Source organism: Ictidomys tridecemlineatus, chromosome 9, assembly GCF_052094955.1.
Source record: "Ictidomys tridecemlineatus isolate mIctTri1 chromosome 9, mIctTri1.hap1, whole genome shotgun sequence".
Lineage (NCBI taxonomy): Eukaryota > Metazoa > Chordata > Mammalia > Rodentia > Sciuridae > Ictidomys > Ictidomys tridecemlineatus.
This window is the reverse complement of record NC_135485.1, coordinates 30,076,748-30,101,609: the sequence shown is the minus strand read 5'-3', so window position 1 is coordinate 30,101,609 and position 24,862 is coordinate 30,076,748. Positions and strand designations below refer to the sequence as shown.

The 24,862-nt window shown below is 32.9% G+C and overlaps 1 protein-coding gene across 8 annotated transcripts in view; it reads left to right on the top strand.

Annotated features, from left to right (window-relative positions):
- Nucleotides 1–24,862, top strand: part of Pds5a (PDS5 cohesin associated factor A) — a 129,619-nt gene that overhangs the window by 61,012 nt on the left and 43,745 nt on the right. For 7 of the 8 annotated variants that reach the window (XM_040292532.2, XM_078021204.1, XM_078021205.1 and 4 more), the window contains 9 exons: nt 349–464; nt 2,618–2,712; nt 3,883–4,028; nt 7,329–7,480; nt 8,613–8,726; nt 11,251–11,332; nt 12,652–12,700; nt 12,925–13,064; nt 20,385–20,500. In XM_040292532.2, coding sequence (XP_040148466.1) covers nt 349–464; nt 2,618–2,712; nt 3,883–4,028; nt 7,329–7,480; nt 8,613–8,726; nt 11,251–11,332; nt 12,652–12,700; nt 12,925–13,064; nt 20,385–20,500 — 1,010 coding nt within the window. Of the gene's footprint in view, nt 1–348; nt 465–2,617; nt 2,713–3,882; nt 4,029–7,328; nt 7,481–8,612; nt 8,727–11,250; nt 11,333–12,651; nt 12,701–12,924; nt 13,065–13,526; nt 13,649–20,384; nt 20,501–24,862 lie in introns of those variants that run through there. The other variant, XM_078021207.1, reaches the window with a different exon arrangement.

The following is a 24,862-nucleotide window of genomic DNA, read 5'->3' as shown; positions in this document are numbered from 1 at the left end:
AATGGGAAAACATCAGATAAGATCAAAGTGCCAGATGATCTCTCTTGAAATAAATTTTGCATAGTAAATAAGAGCATATGATATTTTAAAATATTCAAAATTATAAGCTGAAATATGAAGTTGTGGGCTGCAGCTATAGCTCAGTGGTAGAGCACTTGTCTAGCATGTGTGAGTCACTGGGCTTGATCCTCAGCACCACATTTTAAAAAAAAAAAAGGCGTTCTGTCCATACACAACTACAAAAAAATTTTTTTTTAATAAAGTTGTATGTTTTGGGGAATATTTCATTTTTTTGTATTCTGAACAGTAAAACTCAAGCTTCATTTATTTTCTCTTTTCCCTTTGTAGAGCAATGATGGAGAAGAACGATTAGCTGTTGTTCGGCTTCTAGCTAAATTATTTGGATCTAAAGATTCTGATTTGGCCACACAGAATCGACCTCTTTGGCAATGTTTTCTTGGACGGTAAGAGAACATGAAATTCAGATTTATGTGTTTTGGGGCCTATTCAGTAGGGTCCATTTGATTATAACTACACATACCAAAACTTTAATTAATGTTTGTTGGTTTCATTAGCATTATACTAAAAAGTGTCTTGGAATAGTTAAACATCATCTCAGGATGTGCTACAAATTTGAGAGTTTTAAATAAACTTTTCAGGTGAAACCATTAGTCCCGTGTGAAGAATCTGGTATTTTTATCTAATTGTGTGATGAGTTTTCAGATAATTTGGTATAATTGTGTGACTATGAGATGAAAAATATTATTGCTCTTAAATTCTTTTTAAAAGTTTCTCAAGGACATAGAATGATTAAATTTCACTTGATAAGGTTGAAAAATCTATGAAATTTATTAAATTCTTCCTCACTTTTCATTTACTTTTGTTTCAAAAGTTGATTTAAAAGTAGATATTTAGTATTAGTATTTTGGGGAACATTTGAGATTCATCATTAATTCAACTGATTTTTTGAAGATGGACTCATTTAGAATAAATTTACTATAATAATCCTTACAGTAATTCTATGTTCTGTGAAATCTCTGACAATGACATAATGATATCTCAGCAATTACTTGCTCAGAAGAAACCATCTTTAAGGTCTTAAAAGAAGACCTGAATATTTGAATAATTAACCTTGATTCCAGAAGAGTTTATAATAGAGGCAATGAAGCAACTGCACTTAGAAGGTTCCAGAGGAGGTATTCCCTATCCTAGTGATTGACATCAGTATTTATTGCAAATCATTCAAGCAAAAAATGCAAGAATGTATTTTTCACTTGAGGTTCTTGTAAGATCAAAATCAGCATATGGGTTTTTAAACACATAATTTTATATTCATTGGTATATCACTCTGGTGATGTGTCAGTGATTTATAGAAACAAAGAGGTTATATTTTATCTGTTTTGTATTATTTTTTTAATTGTAATGTTAAGTGTTTTTATACTTTGCTTGATCAAAAATTTTTTTCTCTGACAGTTGAAAAATTATAAATCCTAAATGTAAGATTATATTAAAATACAAAGATTAGCTCTGCATAGGAAAGTTGGAGGCTATAGACATTAAGACATTTATTAAATGAGTTTACTTGAATATTTTATGAACTCATTTGAAAAATTAAAAATTACCTTGTATTTAACATCACATTATTATCCCCACCCAAACCCCCATGTGCTGTGGATTGAACCCAGGGCCTTGCATCTGCCAAGCATGTATACTACCAATGACCAATACCCCCATCCCCAAATCACATTATTTTTCAATAATAAATATATTTTTAAAAATTGCCCAGTCTATTTTAAATTTGAATTGCAAAGCTTATCCTTATTATATATCATGTTGTATTTCATATTAACTGAATTCATATACTGCTGGGCATGGTGGTTGTGGTGGTGATGGGGATGGTGGTGGTGGTGGTGCACATCTATAATCCCACAGCGGGTGGTCAGGCAGGAGGATCGAAAATTCAAGGCTAGCCTTAGAATTCTAGTAAGGCCCTAAGCAACTTTGCGAGACTGTGTCTCCAAATAAAAAACAAAAAGGGCTGGGGATGTAGCTCAGTGGTAAAGTGCCTCTGTGTTCAATCCCCTGTACTGAAAAAGAAAAGGAAAAAAAAAAAAAGCATACCACAAGTGAGTCCCAGGCGGATGAGGAAAGATGAATCATTTTTATCCACTCTTATTTCAGCTTCTGGATTTTAGTCTTATGTATGGTCTGCTTTCTACTCCAAATTCCCCAATATTTTCTTCTTATAAATTTTTTTTTCCAAGCAAAGTTTATGTGTTCTGAATATTTATTTTTTATTTATTATGTGGCAAAATAATAATCTCTCAGAGTTTTAGATCTATAAAATGAATAGTTTTATTAGTCAGACATATGTTTATATTTTTTATCATTTTGTTTTAGCATGGTAAAACAAATTGTTTCAAAAACGTTTCTTTAATTTGTCTTTTGTCTTATATACTTTATATTCTCCCATCAGAACATATTAGCTATCATTATAATCAGTGTATTTTCTAATCAGTAAATATTGTTGTTTATAAGCACTTGTGTTTTAGATATACCTTTTTTGAAAATATTATTGTGCCTTAGAATTAATATTTAGCAATCTCTTTCTATATAGATTTAATGACATTCATGTTCCTGTGAGATTAGAAAGTGTGAAATTTGCCAGTCATTGTTTAATGAATCACCCAGATTTAGCAAAAGATCTCACAGGTAAGCTATCTGGTTTATTGTAAATGAAGTAATTACAGAAATAAAGTTTATATGCAGGCAAAGATCTAACTTCATTTTCTGAATAGATTTTTAATTCTAGCATGATTTCAGGTCACTATTTCTCATGCCCTAGGAAATGATTATATGCTTTATAAAATAAAATTACATTCAAAATCTTTGTTGTTTTGATCCTTTTGAATTTTTTAGAAAAAAAGAAATGTTTTAAGGAAATAGATTTGGGCACAAATCATTATATTTATATATAATTAAGTATAGTAACATACAGTAATAAGTAGGAAAGCGGTTGTTTTCTGAATTAAACTAAAATTTGTTTCTTCACTTGAACATAGAGCTTTTAAAGCTACACATTTGATTGTAGCAAATAGGTGGCATCTATCAAAGTTCTGTTGTTTATAAAAACCAGAAGAAATGACGCTTTTTACCTTGATTTACTTTGTATTATAAGTTGTTCAGGATTTGTTTGTTTGTTTATACCAGGGAGTCATTTAACAACTAAGCCACATCCCCAGCCCTTTAAAAAAAAAAAAAAATTAGTTGTTGATAGATCTTTATCTTATTTATTTATTTATATGTGGTGCTGAGGATTGAACCCAATGCCTCACACATGCTAGGCAAGTGCTCTACTACCTTTTAAATATTTTATTTAGAGACAGGTTCTCACTAAGTTGCTTGCGGCCTCACCAAGTTGCTGAGGCTGGCTTTGAACTCACAGTCTTTCTGCCTCAACCTTCCAAGCCACTGGGATTATAGGCATGGACCAGTATGCCCAGCCTATTCAGGAATTTTTTTTTTAAATATTATGAAATATTCTGGATTTTAATGGTGTAGGTATATACCTATCAGCTGATTTGTTATAAGCATTTACTATTCTTCAAGTCTTTTAATTTCTGCAAATCTAAACTGTATAAATCACATACTGTGTTGTAATTCAACCTTTCCACTAAAATAACCTTATTTATTAAGATGTGCTATGCAGATTTGTGATTATTACAGAGTACTGGTGTCTTAAAAATTATTTTGATTCATGCCACATTTTACAGACACTGTCTTAGTATGAACAAATGCTAAAAGCATTAGTCTTTTCTGACATTCTGAATCATGACAAATTTCATAGCTCACATGGAGCTTAAGTTTTTTTTCTTATTACAGAATATTTGAAGGTTAGATCACATGATCCAGAAGAAGCTATTCGTCATGATGTCATTGTTACTATAATAACAGCAGCCAAAAGAGACCTTGCCTTAGTAAATGATCAGCTGCTTGGATTTGTAAGGGAAAGAACACTGGATAAACGGGTAAAATCTGAGGAATTTTATTCTTCCTTATTTTACTGTGTTTTATTTGTTAAATACAATTGGTATTATTTTCTATAGTAAGAATTATTATCCATAATAACAATTAAAGCTTTTCTGCTTGAAAATCAGATTAATGACAATGCTAAACATATTTTTATTTCTTGTACATATTAATTACCTTTGAGTACATTGGATTCTAGAGTCTTTCACATCTTAGTTATGGTTTCTATTTTAACATTTTCCTTTATAAAAGAACAGGTAAATTCGGGCTGGGATTGTGGCTCAGATATAGAATATTTGCCTAGTATGTGTGAGGTACTGCGTTTGATCCTCAGCACCACATAAAAATAAAATACAGGTATTTCATCCACCTAGAACTAAAAAAAAAAAAAAAAAGGTTTTTTTTTTTTTTTTTTAAATAAAAGGTAAATTAAAAGTTTTATTCTATTTTTTCTCACATATGATTAGTTTTAAATAGTAACTTATCAATCTGTTTCTCATTTATTACAACCTGATATAACTTAGCTGGGTCTGTCATTGTTTGAATAAAAAATACCATCATACTTACTAAGAAAGTGATATTTCCACCTGGGTTTGGTGCTGCACATTTGTAATCCCAGGAATTCAAGAGGCTGAGGCAGGAGAATGCCAAGTTCAAGGCCAGCCTCAGCAGCAACTTAGCAAGATCCTGTCTCAAAAACATCTGAGATATTTTTTCCATTTGCTCTCGTTAGAAATATGAATTGATGAGGAAAAGTAATACTAAAAACAGAAATAGCAGTTGCTAAGAAATAGCACTGTCCCCCATAAGTAAGAAACTGTTATACAAAGCAGGCTGATTAACATCTCTAACAACAATTGCCTTGCAGTTGCTATTTTATTTTATATCATTGATAATTAAATTTCCTGTGGAAAAGTATAGTTTAGCTATAATTTCAGGGTAGAGAAGAAGTTGGTTTTGAATAGTCTTCATGCTCTTCTTTTTTAAATAATTATAAGGGGCTGTGCAGGGGGCTGGGGTTCTGGCTCAGTGGTAGAGCACTTGTCTGCCATGTGTGAAGCACTGGGTTCAAGTCTTAGCACCACATATAAGTAAATAATTAATAAAGGTCCATCAACAACTAAAAAAACCCCATATAATCTTAAAAAAAAAAAAAAAGGCTGGGCAGGATGGCACCTGGCTATAATTGGGAGGCTAGAGAGGGAGGATTGCAAATTCGAGGCCAGCCTCAGCAACTTAGTAAGACCCTATCTCAAAACAAAAATTAAGAACTGAGGATGTATCTGTGGTACAGCACCCCAGGTACAATTCTCAAAAGAAGGAAAAAAATTAAAAGTCATAAGAGGCAGATGTTTTAATGGACATTGGCCAGGCGCCACGGCACTTGCTGGTCATCCCATTGATTTGGGAGATCAAGGCAAGAGGATCACAAATTCAAGGCCAATCTGTGTAAGTAAGCAAGATGCAGTATCAAAATTAAAAAACAAAAAATGTGGGGGATGTGGCTCAAGCGGTAGCGCTGGCCTGGCATGCATGCGGCCCCGGTTCGATCCTCAGCACCACATACAAACAAAGATGTTGTGTCCGCCAAAAACTGAAAAATAAATATCAAAAATTAAAAAAAAAAAATAGTGTGGGTTGGGGACGTACCTCACTGGTAGAGTGCCTCTGGGTTCAATACCCATTACCAAAAAACAAAAAACCCCCACTGTTTAGCTTGCTTAACTATGTTAGTAATTCTAACTTTGAAGATTTCTTTTTTGTCTTTAACTTAAATGACTCTACCTTGTTGTTAATTGGCATTGCTCTCTTTTCTTCCCATATGTTATTGCCACTCATGTAATATCTTCCTTCTAGAAATATTTCATTCCTATTAATGTTTCATAGTTTCAAAAGGAGTTGAATAATTGACACTTCTTAACTGAAACTACATTATGTGGTCATAATAATACCTATTAGACATTTTAGACCTGAATTTTGGACTAGTAAGTTACATAGTAGCCATTTTAACAATTGTTTTCTCCTATATAAAAGGGGACCAGGAATTAATCTTATATTTCATGGTACACAGTTTTTGGGTTAAGTGATATCAGAAGGCATCCATGTGAGGCATGTTGGTGCATGACTGTAATTTTAGTGACTTGGAGGCCGAGATAGGAGCCTAGGCAACTTAGCGAGACCTATCAAAATTTTAAAAAATAAACAAGGCATCTGTTAAATTGTTGTATAGGAACAAAGTATTATTCCACCCACTAAGTTGGCAAAAAAATGAAAAAATAACAAAAATTTTATAAGGAAGTACTGACTTAAAAAGTATTTAAATCTCCCCTCACCATTTTTTAAAAGAGAAATACATTTTTGGTTATTTTTTTTCTTAGATCTTGTCATAGTCTTCATGTTAGGTTTTTTGGTGCTGAGATCAAACCCAGGGCCTCACACATACTAGGCAAATGCTGTAACACTGAGCTCCACTACCAGCACTCATGTTAGGTTTTTAACTGGTCTCTCTTCTTTTTTCTTTTTCCTGTCCACCTTCCTCTTAACACCATTCTTTCCTTCTCTAGTAACCCTTTCATACCAGCCTCTAGAAATCCCCGGAGTCTTTTCACTAACTAGGACATACTATGTATGTAAATCATTTGTCTATAAAGTAAGACAAGATGATGATAAAGAATAAGATGATCACTGAAGTTCTTTCCAACGTTGTAGTCTCAGTATCCTTTTTTTAAAATATATATTTTTTAGTTGTAGATGGACACGATACCTTTTATTTATTTTTATGTGATGCTGAGGATCAAACCCATGAGGCAGTGCTCCACTACTGAGTTACAACCCCAACCCTAGACTCAGTATTCTTGATACTGAATGAATTTTGTTCTTCTTATTCTGGGTTAACATCAGAAAGCATATAATTGAGAACTAAAACATTTTAGGTTTGTGTTTGTAGAATGAAATATTTCCTTTGTCTTTTACATTTAAAATTGGACGTATATATTTTTTTTCTTTAATTTAGAGAATCAAATGATATATTTAGTAGGATTTACTGTTGCTTTGCTCTGTATGGAAATAAAAAATTGGTAGATCATTCAGCAGTATCTCCACTAGAAAATTTCTAAAGTAGTTTTGTTTCTAAATAGAAACACATTCAAAATACTTAGTAAAGCCTGTTGTAAAAGAAATATTTATGTACACACACACACACTTAAGACTGACTGCAACCTAGTAAAGCCATGACATTTTTTGCAGGTTAATATAAAATTTTGTTATTTTCCTCATCTAATAAATGTTATACTTTCTAGTGGCGAGTAAGAAAAGAAGCTATGATGGGTCTGGCTCAGCTTTATAAGAAATACTGTCTTCATGGTGAAGCAGGAAAGGAAGCGGCAGAGAAAGTCAGCTGGATAAAGGACAAACTTTTACATATTTATTATCAGAACAGCATTGATGACAAGTGAGTCTACTATGTTGGTTGAATGATTGAATGTAAAACTGCTTTTCATTTTTAAATGTCTTTATCTAACTTTAAATACTTTATTTCTAAATTTAGAAATAACTTTCTATGAATTCTTACATACTATGTTTAAATTAGTTTGTAAGGTAGCATAGTAATAGTAAACTAGGCAAAGACTTTGTAGTCAACCAGACCAGAGACAGCTGTTTGCTGTGGCCCTTATGATTTTACTTCTGTGCATATCAGAAATTTTCATAATGCACTTTTTACTGGATTGTCGTGGATTAAATAAAATAATAAATGTAAAGCACAATGGTCCTTTCTTTGCCTGCAGTATTGTTTGATAATTCATAATTATTAGTTTTCCTTTTTGCAACACTGTCATTACTAATAGAGACATTAGTATTCATTTTCTATTAGTATTATTAGTATTCATTATTCATTTTCTGAATGCTATTTCAAATTTTATAATGGATTGGGTTAATGATACTTGGTTTTTGTAAAATACTTTGCAGTGTTTTATTGAATTAGAGTGATTACTTGGGTATCACAGGTAATGTATCTAATTGGTCAATGAAGAACTCTTTGTTTTCTTTTTCCAGTAATACTGAATAATAGATATAAGTTTAGCAAGAAGGATATTCCAGTATTGATAAAGAATTTAGAATATGGAGAGAAGAAAAATCAATATGCATATTTTCAGGAAGTATTAGAAAGGAGATCCTCTTGTTTTCTCTCTGTGACAACATGGGAAAGGAACTGAACTGTAATCAGAGGAAATTAATGAGTTTCTTGACAATTAGAATCAATTTATATGTAGTGTTAACTAATTTGTTATAGTTTTGGACTGTTGAATAGGTGGTACAGCCTGCGCAGTGTTTAGGAATAACATTTTAGTATCCTAGAATAAATGTTTCATAAGGACACATTATAACTTGAAGCCACAGTAGTAACTGCCTCTAAATTTAAAAATAACTGTAGAACATCTTCCATTGGAAAAACCGATTATATCCTGATGTTTCCCATCGTATGTGAATACACTATTGGTTTGGTATCTTTCTTTAAAATGGTAAAAATGACTATTATCACTTTAGAAATAAAATAATTGTGCGTTTTGGGTCTTGTTTCACAGACTATTGGTAGAGAAAATTTTTGCTCAGTATCTTGTGCCCCACAATCTGGAAACAGAAGAGAGAATGAAATGCTTATATTATTTATATGCTAGTTTGGATCCAAATGCTGTAAAGTAAGTTATTTTTCAAGTGACTAAATTATTTCTGAAAATTTTATAAAATTACTTCATCTTATCTAATTGTTGTTGTTGTCATCTAATTGTTATAATTCAAGAAACTCAGGCAAATATTTATAGAGAAAAATATTATTTAAATTCAGATCAGTCAACAGCAAAGCTATTCCTATATTCATAGTGTTGTTTTTTTTTTTACTTGTCAATGGACCTTAACTTAACTAATTGGTGTATACATAGTGCTGAGAATTGAACCCAGTGCCTTACACATGCTAGGTGAGTGCTCTACCACTGAGTCATGACCCCAGTCCCCTCATAGTGTATTTGACAACTGGGTCGTAATATGTTTTCAGCCATTCAACAAAGTCCCCGTGTCAGAATACCTGATGGGTATCTAAATTATACTATTCTCCTTTATCCTTTCATACTAAGTACTAAACTAAGAAATGAGTAGGGGTTTTTTTTGTTGGTTTTTTTTTTTTTTTTTTTTTTTTTTGAGAGCATATCTTCATCACCTCTACATAAGATGTGCATTTAATTGTCTAATGAATATAAGACAGAAAGAAAGCACTATTAATAATTTTGCTTGGAGCCAGGTGTGGTGGTAGTGCACACCTATAGTCCCAATGACTTAGGAGATTGAGGCAAGAGGATCACAAGCTCAAAGCCAGCTTGGGCAACTTGGGCCCTGTCTCAAAATAAAAAACAAAAAGGATGAACTGAGGATGTAGTTCAGTACCCCTGGGTTCAATACAGATACCACCAAAAAAAAAAAAGTCAATAAAATGCACACAAAATAATTGAGTCCTGTATTAAGAATTTTTAAACTTTTGATTTAGGATTTCAGCTGTATTTTATATATATATGTTTATGTGTGTAAATAAGCTGTATATAATTGTATAATTATAGGTATAAACTTTAATTTGCATACAGAATGTTGTAACATCCCTTTACCCAGAACCATCATTTTTAACCATATACACATTTTCTATCTCTATATATACATTTTATTTACACACGTTTTCTATCTCTATATATACATTTTCTTCCCAAACATTTGAGAATAATTTGCAGATGTGGATCCCTTTAGATATAAATACTTTAGTGTTGATTCATTATAAACAAAGATATTTTCTTATAGAACCTTAACAGTGTCTAATCTACTATATGTGTTCGAATTTTCCTCAGTTGTTCATATAATGTGCAGGTTTGTCTCATCTGGGATTAAATATTACATATGGAATTACTACTCAATCTCTTTTTATGACTGTTTTTTGGAAGAGTTTTCATAGGTCAATTATTTTGTATAACATAGTCTCCATTTGGATTATTTTGATGTTTTCTCATTATTAGATTATAATCATCCATTTTTAGCAAAAATTCCTTGAAGGTAATATATATCACATCAGGAGGCATTAGCCATCATTCTTTAACAGCTTTATTAATGCCACTCCTGATAGTAAAATGCTTGCCTAAGGGTTTAAATGTGTGTGTTTTGTGGTACTGGGGATTGTACCCAAGGGTGCTCTACCACACTGAGCTACACCCATAGCCCTTTTATTTTTATTTTAAGACAGGGTATCACTAATTTGCCAAGACTGGCATCTCGAGATTGAAGTCTCCTGCAATAATCTCCCAAGTAGCTAGGATTACAGGTGTGCACCACTGCACGAAACTTGGCCTAAGGTTTGATATCCCTTTGTATTTCTAAATATCTGGCCAGGACACTCAGAAGGATTTCTTAGAGGTATTCTGGACACCTGGAAGTATAGAGGACATTTATAAGAGAGGAAAGTCTGTAATCATGGAGAGAAATGAATATCAGGGCTGTATATAATTGTATAATTACATATATAGGTATAAACTTTAATTTACATAGCTCATGTGAGGCACTGGGCTTAACCTTGGCACCACATAAAAATAAATAATAAATAAAGCTTTTGTGTCTACCTACAACTAAAAACAATATTTTTAATAAATAAACAAACAAATAAATGGTTGGTATCCCTTCATATAGATTCCTTAGCCTGGCGTTCAAAAGACCTTTTTCATCTGCTTCCTATCTAAGGTTCGCTACAGCTATTTATGCTCCCCACTACACTCTGTAGTCCAAGCACATAAATGTTCTTCAGTTTTCTAAGTGTGCCATACACCTAGACACTTTATCACTCCTTGGGCCAGAACACTCTGGCTATCTCTGAGCCTCTTTATTTAACTGCAAAATTCTTCTTTTCTCAGATATTTCTTCTAAGTGGTAGAGAGTTTGCCTAGTATGGATAAAGCCTTAGGTTCCATCTCCAGGACCATAAAAAATAAAATCAAAATAATAAATTCTTCTTATGAGGAGCTTTCTAGTTACCATTTATACTATACAGTCATAAATCCTAGTAAATAAATTTTTGCTTAAAATTTTGTGTAGATGTAGAAAAATAGTGTATATATACCATGTAACAGAAAATTAAGTTGAATAATTTGCAGTAATGTTAAGTAATATATTTTTTTATATTTATAACTTTATTTACAGAGCTCTCAATGAAATGTGGAAATGTCAGAACATGCTTCGGAGTCATGTACGCGAACTATTGGATTTGCACAAGCAGCCTACGGTAAGTTCATGATTTGTTTAAATTCATAGGCTATTGTCGTGATTAAATGTTATATAGTACTATTCAAAAGTCATATATTTTCTTGTTCCTTCAGTGTAAAATCAATATTAAGTATCAATCCTATAATACCAGTGTCAAAATAACAAATTCTACTCAAAGTTTTTTGGAAGGCAGGTAGAAAAAAACTTGAATGTTCTTGATGGACTTTTAGCTATGTTTTGCTAGAATAATATAGTTTATTCTTTTTTAAATATTTATTTTTGGTTGTAGTTGGACACAATACCTTTATTTTATTTATTTATTTTTATGTGGTACTGAGGATCGAACCCAGGGCCTCATGATGAGCACTCTACCACTGAGCTACAACCTCAATCCCATCCCCTAGAACAGTATTCTTAACCCTGGGAACTGTAGACAGATTTCTCAAGGATCCAGGGATGTTAGAGGAGGGGCTTGTCAAAACTTTTTTGTAAATAACTAGAAGTAAAAACTTAATTTTTGACATTCATGTAATCTCTGGTTAGCTATTCAACTCTTCCTTGGTATAGGACAAAAGCAGTTATAGGCACTCATAAATTAATGGACATGGCTATATCAAGAGTTCCAACAAATGTCACTCTTGGGGATCAACTTGGGGGATACCAACATCTTTTCCAAATTATTCCAATGTAATATAAATTATTAATTAATTCCTTGTGTTGTAATTGTGAAGGAAATACTTTTTGAAGGGGAGGTTATTCTAAGTTTTTAAGAGATGATGGTTTTGGCTGGACATAGTCTCACACACCTATAATCTCGGTGATTTGGGAGGCTGAGTCAAGAGACAATTGTAAATTCGAAGCCACCTGGGCAACTTAGCAAGACCCTATTTCAAAATAAACAATAAAAGGAACTGAGAATGTAGCTCCATGATAGAGTGATTGCGTAGCATGTGTGAGACTTTGGGTCCAATAGCCTAGCACTGCCAAGCAATAGAGCGCAGACTGGCCCCAAACACCGGGGCTCAGATGATCCTCCTTCTTGAGTAGCTGGGAATCCATGTGTATACTATCATGGTTATATATCATGGTTACTTTTTAGATATTTTTGAAGAACTTCCTACTAACATCTTCTTTCCTTCTATTTGTCTTAACAGTTTGTTGCCTCTTAATAGTTATTTGCTGTTAACTTAGTGTGTAGATTGGTAAACCATTTTCAGTGGGTAGATAATGATGAGGTTTTTTAAAACTATGAAGCATGTACAATAATGATTATTATATTTTCTTACAAAAATTAGCATGTGTGACTGGTTGTTCTTTCTTTTCTATTTTTAATTTCAGTCAGAGGCTAACTGTTCTGCCATGTTTGGAAAACTGATGACCATAGCAAGTGAGTATGTTTATTCACCCAGTAAATATATACTATATATCAAAACAGACAATTAGTTCACCCCATAAGACTATCAACTTAATGCTAAGAAAAATAGTTCTTAATTTATTTCTAAAAACCAGTTTGTCCAGTATTCCTTTGATGACTCATCAATATTTTTATGACAGTTGCTTTTAGTTTAGTAGTTTTTCTTTCCTAATATTAGTTCCCTCTTAATTTTATAGAGAATTTGCCTGATCCTGGGAAAGCACAAGATTTTGTGAAGAAATTTAACCAGGTTCTTGGTGATGATGAGAAACTACGGTCTCAATTGGAGTTATTAATCAGCCCAACCTGTTCATGCAAACAAGCAGACATTTGTGTGGTTAGTAAATTATACTTTTACATTTGTTCTCCCAGCTGACTTGTAGAAGTCTGTATTTCATTAAAGCCTTTTGATGTTTAGTGTTTTGTGTGAATTTAACAGTAGTGTGAGCCCTGAATTATTGAGAAGTATTTCTGTGGTCAACTTAGTTCTCGTTATTTACCACTTATTCTCTAGCTACATTCCAGGAAAAAATTAGTGATCTAAGCCAGAGAGGTTTGTCCTAGGAATTGAGTAAGATAAAGTATTTTGTATTTAGTAGATATTCATTGAATAAATGATAAGAATGATCTAAATGCTTTGTGTGCATGCATTTTCTTCTCCTGTGTGTTAGCATGGAAATAACCCCTGTAATAAATCAGCAATAGAAATGTTGTCATATATGTGATTTCATTTATAGATAAGATAAATTCCTATATAGACTTTTGTCCTCATTCTATTCTTGGACTCCTTATTTTATAGAAAACCAGCATCATTGAAAATATCAGGAAAGAAACCTTCATCCGTTCATTTACTCAGCATTTTATGAGACAGAGTCCTAGTTTGAATTTCAGCTATACCATTTACTACCAATATGACCTTTAGTAAGTTATTCAATATTTTTGAGCCTCATTTTCCTCATCTATCTATATATATACATATATAGGGTCCTGGATTTAAATAAGTGGTAGTTCTTATGATATTACACATATATGACAAACACTATGCTTATAACCAGGCTTAAAAAGATGAATAAGACAAAGGTAATTATTTAGTTATTTATGTCTGTGTTCTAAAAAGGAGTAGATTTGATACAATTATTTAAATATGTGATAAATGATAAGGATTATAATAGATACATATACAAAGTGGACTGGGAGCATAGAACAGAATATCTTATAATAAAATATCTTTTATTCAGAGATTTAAACAGATCAGTGTTTAGGAGGACATTGAAGGAGCCAGTTTAGGGAAATGTGCTCTTCTGTTGTGCCTAGTAATGTGGATGTCCAAGTGTCCAGACTACTTAAACCTTTGCACTTCTGAGATAGATGATTTGGAAACAACTATTAAAGGTTTCATTTACCCCTTTGGCATCTTGAATTCCAGTTTCAGAACATTGAGTCATAGGGAGGAGGGGGGAATCTGATGTAATTGAATCATTGAGCAAAAACAGCTTGAAGATACCTCAGAGATATTTGGTTTGATCACTCGATTTTTCAAAGAAAGACATTGAATTTAAAGAAAAGGAAATTTGGCTGGGTGCAGTGGTGCACACTTATAATCCCAATGGCTCGGGAGGCTGAGGCAGGAGATCAAGAGTTCAAAGCTAGCCTCAGCAAAAAGCAAGGCATGAAGTAACTAAGTGAGACCCTGTCTCTAAATAAAATATAAAAAAGGACTGGGGATGTGGCTCAGTGGTCAAGTGTCCCTGAGTTAAATCCCTGGTACCAAAAAAAAGGAAATTTAAGACCACAAGCACCAAGAGTTTCCAAATTAAAAACTGTATGCAAAGCAGATGTTTGTAACCATAAACCACAGTACCTGAGGATGAAAGTAACCAATGAGTAACTATACAGTGTAGCCAATAAGTGCTCCTGATTTTAGGAATTAGGAAGATGGAGATGAAGAGAAAGTATAGTAATGATTCCTTCTTTTCTAGGTCTTATTAGCATTGTGTAATTTGAGTGTATTTGTTAATTTATCTATTTGCTTTCATTTGAAAAGAATACCTTTTAAAAACTCAGAAAAACAACCATTTTTAGAAAAAGTTCTTGCCATTTTCCAGAATATCTTATCATTTTGTCCTTTCTCTCATGGGTACTGTGTATTAGTTACATATTTTCTCTGACATCCTTGATTCATTTCATTCTGACATAGAAGAATGGAATAAAGGAAAAAATTAAGTATAAAATTTGTTTTCTGTCATTCTGTATAGCTTTGTTTCCATCTTTTAAGAGTTTTTCCAAAAAATAATCATGTTTTATGTCACAGAGATGAATATTACTCAGTAACAGTAGGAATAGATATCTAATAATTTCTTCCCTTTTGTCTTAGTTACATACTTGAAAAAGTTTTAGAGAATACTTTGTAAGGACTATCAGCAGAGGCATACTATGGATTAAAACTTATGTGCATGTATGTGGAGAGTATAAGAGGGTATGCAATGAATGGCATTACATTTCTTTTGGGTTTTGTGTTTCCACACTTTGGTTTTACAGAAGGATAACATATTTGCTACCACTTCAACTGTGCTTGCTATTTAATACTCCATGGCCTTACTATAATGGCAGATCCCAAATTTTAAGATTTTTTAGGAAGCTTATTTAACATATAATGAGACAGTCCTAAATTTGAATTTCACCTATAGCACTTACTAATAGTGTGAACATTAATAAGTCACTCAGCAGGGACTGGAATTGCGGCTCAGTGGTAGAGCACTCGCCTAGCATGTGTGAGGCCCTTGGTTCAATCTTTAGCACCACATAAAGATAAATAAAGATATTGTGTCCATCTACAACCAAAAAATATTTTTTAAAAAAAGTCACTTGGGCTGGGGATGTGGCTCAAGTGGTAGCACACTTGCCTAGCATGCATGAGGCACTGGGTTTGATTCTCAGCACCACATAAAAATAAAATAAAGATACTGTGTCCACCTAACACTAAAAAATAATCTTTTTTTTAAAAAAAGTCAGCATTTCTGAGCCTCATTTTCTTCATCTATAAATATTACCAACTTCTTGGGATTTTAAAGAATAATGTAGAAATGAAATTTTATATATGGCCTAATACAAGGCCCCCTTCACTGCCGATAGATTTAAAGTTCTTATGGTATTATATATACATAGATGACAAGCAGTAGGGACCCATAAAACAGGTGTGGAATGGGATCATGAATCTATCTTTTAACAAAGTCTCAATGTCATTCTGTTGTGTGGTTTTTGAACCACACTTAAGAAACCCCTTCCCTACAGAGTTATCTAGATATACATTATATCTTCAGAAATCCAAATATTCTTTGTCCCTTTCTCCCTGGATCAAGCTTACATTTTGTTTATGGTTTGTTTGGATATCAGACCCAGGGCCTTGTACCTGCTATCTAAGCACTTTACCATTGCACCACACCCCCAGACCCAAGCTTACACTGTAATCACTGCATGGTTTAGTAATTTGTATTATACATGATCTATCATCCAGCTTATACTTTAGGTAACAGACACAGATGAGTTGATTTCAATAGAGAATACAATATGGTAAGTGTCCTGATAGAATCATGTGCTTTGATAACACGAAAGAGCATCACTCATCTCAGGAATGTGTGGAATTAGGGAATGGCTTGTTCTATAAGTGACTCCTGAGTTGATTTTTAAAGGGTAAGTTGGAGTTAGACACTGTGTCAGCATTTCTGGCTTGGGTGACTGGCTATCAAAGCAGATGCTATAGGAATAAAAGATAACCATTTGTGGTGTTTGAGCAGTTGTGCTTATAAGTCTAAAATTCAGGCCACGTCAGTATTTATGAGCACAGTTGTATCTCCTGGAGGAGGTAGGAAAAAATATGAAGGAAAGGAGAGAGAGACGCTGACTTATATTTTAGTAACACTCATAAGATGCTTTAATTTTTTATTTAATGACGATGATGCAGATCCACTTTTACATGGAAGTTAAAGCTTTGGAAATTGTTTCTTATGATAAATTATTATATTCTTACCTAACTTACTGATTCTAGCTGCAAAAAATACTTGATACTTGATAATATTAAATCTTTTTAGGAATTATTTTGATTGGCTATGAAAGCACAAAAGGGATATAGGAGGGATTACTGTGCATAAGAAAGAATACTTCTAAGAAGCTAATACTTTGTCAAAATAAGAAAAAAATGTACAAAAAGGAAATATAGATGGATACATCATTTTAATAACTCTTATTTTTATAATAATAGGGTTTATAAATTATAACCTTATGGATTATAGGTTATTTCTTCAATATTCCTTAAGAATATTAAGCACCTTTTGTAAATAATAAGCATTAGTAGGGGGCTGGGGATGTGGCTCAAGCGGTAGCGCGCTCGCCTAGCATACGTGCGGCCCAGGTTCGATCCTCAGCAGCACCACATACCAACAAAGATGTTGTGTCCGCCGAGAACTAAGAAAAAATAAATAAATGTTAAAATTCTCTCTCTCTGTCCCCCTCTCTCTCTCACTCTCTCTTTAAAAAAAAAATAAGCATTAGTAGTATTAGTGTGTACTGGTAGTGTAATATAGCCTCTTTGAAATTAAAAGCTCCAATTGCTTTTACTTCTGAACTTCCTCATGCTGAGAATGGAAACTGAGAAGCAACTGGCCCTGGTAGGCACCAAGGTAACAGAAACTGTGACATATTGATGAATAGCACAGCCTAGCTAAATCCACATGTGTATATTTTCTATCTTTTGTCCCATATTCCCTCTCCTTTCATAAAACCATCCTTGAGCCCCTCAGAATGGAGATTTGAGACAGAAAGGTCTCAATCTTCCTCAGTCCCAGCTTTGGGTAAACCTGTTTTCTATCACCACCTTTGTATCCTGAGCTTTAGTAAAGTGACAAAGCAGTAAGACTTTTGTTCCTGGTAAACTGTAGCACAGATGTGATTAAAAAAAAAAAAAATTTCTTAAAAAATTGTCAGAGATTCAGAAAAAGCAATTATTTTTTAAAAACTCATTCTGCCAACAGTTTCCTAATAGGATTGCATATGGTTACTTTTGTTTAAAGCTTTCTCAACTACTATTCAATTAGAAAAATTTCTTGTTGGTCTTATGTGTTTTTGTTTATTAGAGGTATGTATAGGCTTCTAAATTTTTTTTCTTAAAAGTGTAAGTAAAACAAGATAAACTTTATTGCTGCCACAAATTGATTTGTTGTTTAACCCCGATATCACATAGATTATCACATTTATATTCCAAAACAACTGCTGTGTTTATTTACCTAAGTATTACCTACATAAATTATTGTTATGACCAGTCACCTAAATGTAAAACCATTAAAAAGGAATATAAAAATGTAAGTGTTATCTCTTTGTAGAGCTGTGTGGAATGGCCTGCCTATAACCTTAGCCACCCATGCAGGCTGAGTCAGGAAAATTGTGAATTCGCACCAAACCAGGCAACATAACCAAACCCTGAAATGGGAAAAGGGGGGAAAAAAAAACTGTCTAGTATTATTGCTTATATACATTGGTTTATTTTATGTAGCTCTATTACTGTATTCAAATGTGTGACCCTTTTCTCCTTGACACTTATTTCTTTGTTCTGTGCATAGTAACTATTATGACTAATTAGTTATTAGTTATAACTAAACTATGTTTTATTTTTCTATTTTTTAGTAAGCTATTTCAAAGCATTGATAGTATAGTCTGCCTAGCAATTTTCCACTAGTCACATTTGTTGTTAGGCAGTCTCTGAAATATTAAAGCAACTAAATTTTACACTAGAAGGATTTGGGGATACCTCACCAAATAACACTAATTTTAAAAGATTATAAAGTATTAAATTTCAGATTTTAAATGGGACTTAGCACAATGTAACAACTAAGCGTGAATAAAATATTTTATTTTCTCAAATACTAACATTTTGCCTGGTTAATTACAGCATGCTAGAATAAATTGGGCAAATTCTAATGATTTTTAGTGATTTTCTTCAGAATCTTAACTCTTGGGACTTACACTCAAATAACTGATCTGGCTGGTATTCAAATTAATGTAATTTATATAAATATGTCAATTTATGTCATTAAAATTAAAGTCTACAATAGAAATTTTTTTCTTTTCAATCTTGTCTTCCAATATAAAGATATCACTAAAAATATCATTTTTATGCAAAACGTTTATAAATAGAGCAATTACTATTTATTGCTGCTTTATAGTTCTAAAAACACACTGAATGTACAGTATTTAGCTCAGCTTGTTGGCATGTGCCTGTAATCCTAGCCACTGGGGAGACTGAGGCAGGAGGATTATGAGTTCAAGTTCAAAGCCATCCTTGACAACATAGCAAAAACCCATCTCAAAAAAAAAGTGTTATCCTGTCAGCTAAAATACATATTTACTTATCAGAATTATTTGATTAGGGCTGGGGTTGTAACTCAGTGATAGAGCACTTGCCTATCACATGTAAGGCACTAAGTTTGATCCATAAAAAATAAATAAAAGGTATCATCCATTTGCAACTAAAATTTAAACAAAAATAAATTTAAAAGAATTATTTGATCAGAAGCCTTGTTAACATTCATTTGTTTCTCCAGTGCCCAGTACATTATAAAGTCCATCTTCTTTAGAAACTTCCAACAAGAATATCTTTCTTTGTAGTCACTATTTGATGTAATGCCACCATCTATAAGCTTAAATTGAGTTAATTTTATACTTGGGTATATCACATAGCTTGCAGTAATTCTGTGTTCCAGTTATAACAAATTAAAATTGTAGAGCTGGGGTTATAGCTCAGTAGTAGAGCACTTGCCTAGTATGTTTGAGTCACTGGGTTCAATTCTCAGCACTACATATAAATAAATAAATAAAGTCTACTGACAATTAAAAAATACTTTTTAAAAAATTGTAGGGGAGTGCATTATTCTCATTCCTCAACTGTGTACTTCCTAATCTGAATAACAAATACAAAATATTTATTCACTTATGAACATACTCCCAATCATACTTTTCTTACCATTTTTTTTTTTTTAATAGATCTCCCTATGTTGTCCAGGTGGGCCTCAAATGATTCAGCTCAAGGAATGCTCCTGCCTCTGACTCCCAAGTAACTGGGACTATAGGCATGTACCACTGTGAGCAGTTGAATATCCCCCCTTTTTAAAAGGAAGAAATTGACTTAAAGAAAGCAAAGTATTCCATCAAATTATGAAATAATAAAAACCAATAAAACGTACCAATGAAGGTCTCAAAATTCAAGAGGCTAATGCAGGAAGATCTCAAGTTTGAGGCCAGTCTCAGCAATTTAGATCCTGACTAAAAATATCAAGGGCTGGGAATGTTAGCTCAGTGCTAGAACCCCCTTGGTTCAGTCCCCAGTAACCTCCCCCCCCCCCCAAAAAAAAAAAAAGTTGTGTACTAAATTTCATGAGAGAAATATGAGATAAAACGCAGAAATTATTTAGAAACATAATTCATTTCTGTTCTCTACTGTCCGGATTCTAGTGATTACCCGATGAGTATATCAATTTTAGTCTAAAACAAAAAATTTTTTCACTCCTACTAGTTTTGGATTAAAAAAAAATTTTTATACTTAGTTATTTTTATTTTCAAACACATCAAAGTGAGTCATACTTATGTTAAAACTCTTTCCTTTCTTTAGAGAGAAATAGCTCGGAAACTTGCAAATCCTAAGCAGCCAACAAATCCTTTTCTAGAGATGGTCAAATTTCTTTTGGAAAGAATTGCACCTGTGCACATTGATTCAGAAGCCATAAGGTAAGCTAGAAAACATACAATAAAAGTAGATTATAATCCTAAACTACAGTGTTCTAAGTTTAAATTCTGGACCCCTACAGAGACTTAAAAAAATGTTCCTTTTTTACTTTGTTTTAATGGTAGGGGCATAAAACATTTATGTTGTAGAAAGGCCTACTCATTTAATTATCTTTGACTTTATTTATAAGAATTCTTGGAACTGGGGTTGTATGGCTATGGTAGAGTACTCGCCTAGCATGTGAGAGGCACTGGGTTCGATCCTCGGCACCACATAAAAATGAAATAAAGATATTGTATGTCCACCTACAACTAAAAAATAAATATATTAAAAAAGAATTCTTGTGTTTATTTTTAGTCTATGTACTCATTAAAGAAAACCAAGAACACAAGAAAATTTTTGATTTGTATGGCTATCAACCAATTTCTGAGTTTTCTTAAACATTTTATTGGCGACACAATGCTCTGTGTAGTGTATAATTTATTATTGTTCACTTGATATGTGAGAACAATATGGCATATTAAAAGAGGATGGAGTTGACAGTAAACAAATTTGGTTTCAAAATACAAGTCCAAGGCCAGAAATGTAGCTCAGTGGTAGTGTGCTTGCCTAATTTGTGTGATGTCCTTAGTTCTATCCCTGGCACTGTAAAAATACAAAAACATAAGTGAACTTTGTGACTCTGGGAAAAGTCCTCTAATTAGCAGAGTTTTCATTAATAATATGCATATAAAATCTTGTTGGATGATTATAAGAAATAGAGATAAAAGAAAACAGCCTGAATTCTTTGATGATTGCCATTCTGACAGGAATGAGATGAAAACTTAGATTTGCATTTCTCTAGTTACAAGAGGTGTTGAACAATTTTTTATATATTAGTTGATCAGTTGTATTTCTTCTGTGAATTATCTGTTCTGTTCCTTAGCCCAATCTGTAGGCTCTCTTCTCAGGTTATTAATTTTTTCCTTTGCTGAGAAGAAGCTTTTAAATTTGAGTCCATCCCATTTATTGATTCTTGATTTTACTTCTTGCACTTTAGGAGTCTTGTTAAGGAAGTTAGATCCTAGGCTGACATGGTAAAGATTTGAGCCTATTTTTTTTTTTCCATTAGGCACAGGGTCTCTGTTCTAGTGCCTAAGTCTTTGATCCACTTTGAATTGATTTTTATGCAGGGTAAGAAATAGAGGTTTAATTTCATTTTGTTACATATGGATTTCCAATTTTCCTAGCACCATTTTTTGAATAGGCTATCTTTTCTCCAGTGAATGTTTTTGGTGTCTTTGTCTAAAGTTATTATAATTATTATATAATAAAGTTATTTATGTGGGTTTGTCTCTGTCTTCTATTCTGTACCATTGGTCTATGTGTCTGTTTCAGTGCCAATACCATGCTGTTTTTGTTACTCTGGCTCTGTAGTATAATTTAAAGTCTGGTATTGTGATGCTTCCTGCTTCACTCGTTTTGCTAAGGATTGCTTTGGCTATACTGGATCTCTTATTTTTCCAAATGAATTTAATGATTGCTTTCTCTATTTCTATGAAGAATGACATTGAGATTTTTATAGGAATTGCTTTAAATCTGTATAATGCTTATGGTAATATGGCCATTTTGGCAATACCAATTCTGCCTATCCAGGAGCCTGAGAGATCTTTCCATTTTCTGAGATTTTCTTCCATTTATTTCTATAGGTTCTGTACTTTTCATTGTAGTAGTCTTTCACCTCTTTTGTTAGATTGATTCCCAGGTTTTTGTTTGTTGTTTTTGTTTTTGAGGCTATTGTGAATGAAATAGTTTTTCTAATTTCTCTTTTGTCTAATTGTTCTGGCTAGAGTTTCAAGGATGATGTTGAACAGAAGTAGTAAAAGAGGATGTCCTTGTCTTGACCAGTTTTTAGTGGGAATGCTTTCAAGTTTTCTCCATTTAGAATGATGCTGGCCTTAGGTTTAGCATAGATAGTTTTTACAATGTTGAGGTATGTTCCTACTATCCCTAGTTTTTCCAGTGTTTTGAACATGAAGATGTACTGTATTTTGTCATGTGTTTTTTCTGCATTTATTGAGATGATCATATGATTCTGTTTTTAAGTCTATTAATATGATGAATTACGCTTATTGATGTCCATATGTTGAACCAACCCTGCATCCCTGGGATGAATCCCACTTGATTGTGGTGTTCTATCTTTTAAATATGTTTTTGTATGCAATTTGCCAGAATTTTACTGAGAATTTTTGCATCTATTATTCATCAGGGATATTGTTCTGAAGTTTTCTTTCCTTCATGTGTCTTTGCAGATCTGGTTTTGGTATTAGCGTGATATTAGCCTTATAGAATGAGTTTGGAGGGGTTCCTTCCTTTTCTATTTCATGGAATACTTTGAGGAATATTGGTATTAATTCTTCTTTGAAAGTCTTGTAGAACTTTGCTGAGAATTCATCTGTTTTTTTTCTTGGTTGGTAGGCTTTTGAAGTGATGGGAGGGACTTGGGGAAGGGGATATGGGGATAGGAAAGATAGTAGAATGAAACAGACATTATTACAGTATGTATATATTTGACTACATGACCAATATGATTCTGCAGTATGTGCATTCAGAAAAATGAGAAATTATATACCATCTATGTAAGATATGTCAAAGTGCCTAAATGCATTCTACTGTCAAATATAACAAATTAAAACAAGTAAAAAATTTTAAAAAAAGAAAACAGTCTGGTATCATAATACTGACAGCTATTTTTTCCTTATTAAGTATTCCCATCAATTTGACATTTTAGTTTATTCTGATAATTCTTTTTGGAAATGTCTATGTGAATGCCTCTTTTTAAAATTTAATTTAATTTCATTTTTTTTCACTAATCATTTTCTCCAATAGACAAGATATGTGTCTCCTTTCGAAATTGGGGTACTATGTAGCACTTGTTGGTTCTTTTTCCATACTTTCAGAATTTGGATACTTCATTCTAGTGCCTGAGCAATTAGTTATTTCATCTTGTGAATCACTGCTGTGGTTGTATTGAAATGCTGGTTATCTTAGTTGGCTAATACTGTTATAACAAAATACCACAGACTTGATAGGTTAAACAATAAAAAATTATTTTTTCACAATTCTGGAGGCTAGAAGTCAAGATACCAGCAAGATTGATTGCCTCTTAAACCTTTCTCCTTGGTTTGCAGATGGACACCATCTTACTGTGTCTTCACATGGTTTTTTCTCTCTACATTGTCCAAATCTTCTTATTTTATGAAAATAATGGTTGTATCAGATTATGAGCCATCTCTATGACTTGACTTTTCCACAAATAACTCTTGAAAATCTTATCTCCAAATATAGTCACATTATAAGATCCTGGGGGTTGGAATCCACATTGAATTTGGGAATACACAATTCAGCCCATAACAGTGATGTTTGCATACTTCGTTTTAAGATTTTCTTAGCCTCTAATTTCCTCCTTTGCAAAAAAGAAAACTAAGAAATTAAAATTTTGAAAGAGTAAGTGCTTTGTCCACAGCTCGTTTTATCAAAAACCATAACTGAAACCTAGGCATATTATTTTCCATGTCAGTGTTCTTTACTCTCTAGGGTTTGGGTTTGTTTTTTTTTTTTTTTTTTTTAAGAGAGAGTGAGAGAGGAGAGAGAGAGAGAGAGAGAATTTTTTAATATTTATTTTTTAGTTCTCGGCAGACACAACATCTTTGTTGGTATGTGGTGCTGAGGATCGAACCCGGGCAGCACGCATGCCAGGCGAGTGCGCTACCGCTTGAGCCACATCCCCAGCCCAGGGTTTGGGTATTTTGTATATATGTACTTGGGATTGAACCCAGGGCCTCACAAATACTAAGTGTGCATTCTACCACTAAGCTACATTCCCAGCCCTGTACTATTTGATTTTAAGGGGATAGATCAAAGAGATGGTAGAGGAAAAATAACACTCTTCCCTACCTGTATTAATTTTGGAATAGAAGTGTAATGGCATTGGAAAACCAAGACCTCCACTAGCCTCATAGGGTTTCAATACTTCATTAAATTATAATAAGCTATTGTTTGATATCAACTGTCAAAAGATCAAAAACTCACTTTTTTTTTCCCATTAGCATCATGAGTTGTCTGATCTCAGAAAGCAATTTATAGTTAGGTTTTTATACAGATTAATCTATAAGAATGCCAATGTATTAATTTTAGTGAGAAATATATATCATTTATTCCTTCCATGTAGCTAGATCTTCATGGGATATTAAATTACAGAGGGCTTATTTATTCACTTATTATACACTTGTTGCAACAATTTGTAAAGTGCATTGGGTAACTGGGGAAGAATAGTTTCATAACGTATATTGTGTGGGATTGGTTTGTTGTTAGAGAAGGTTCCA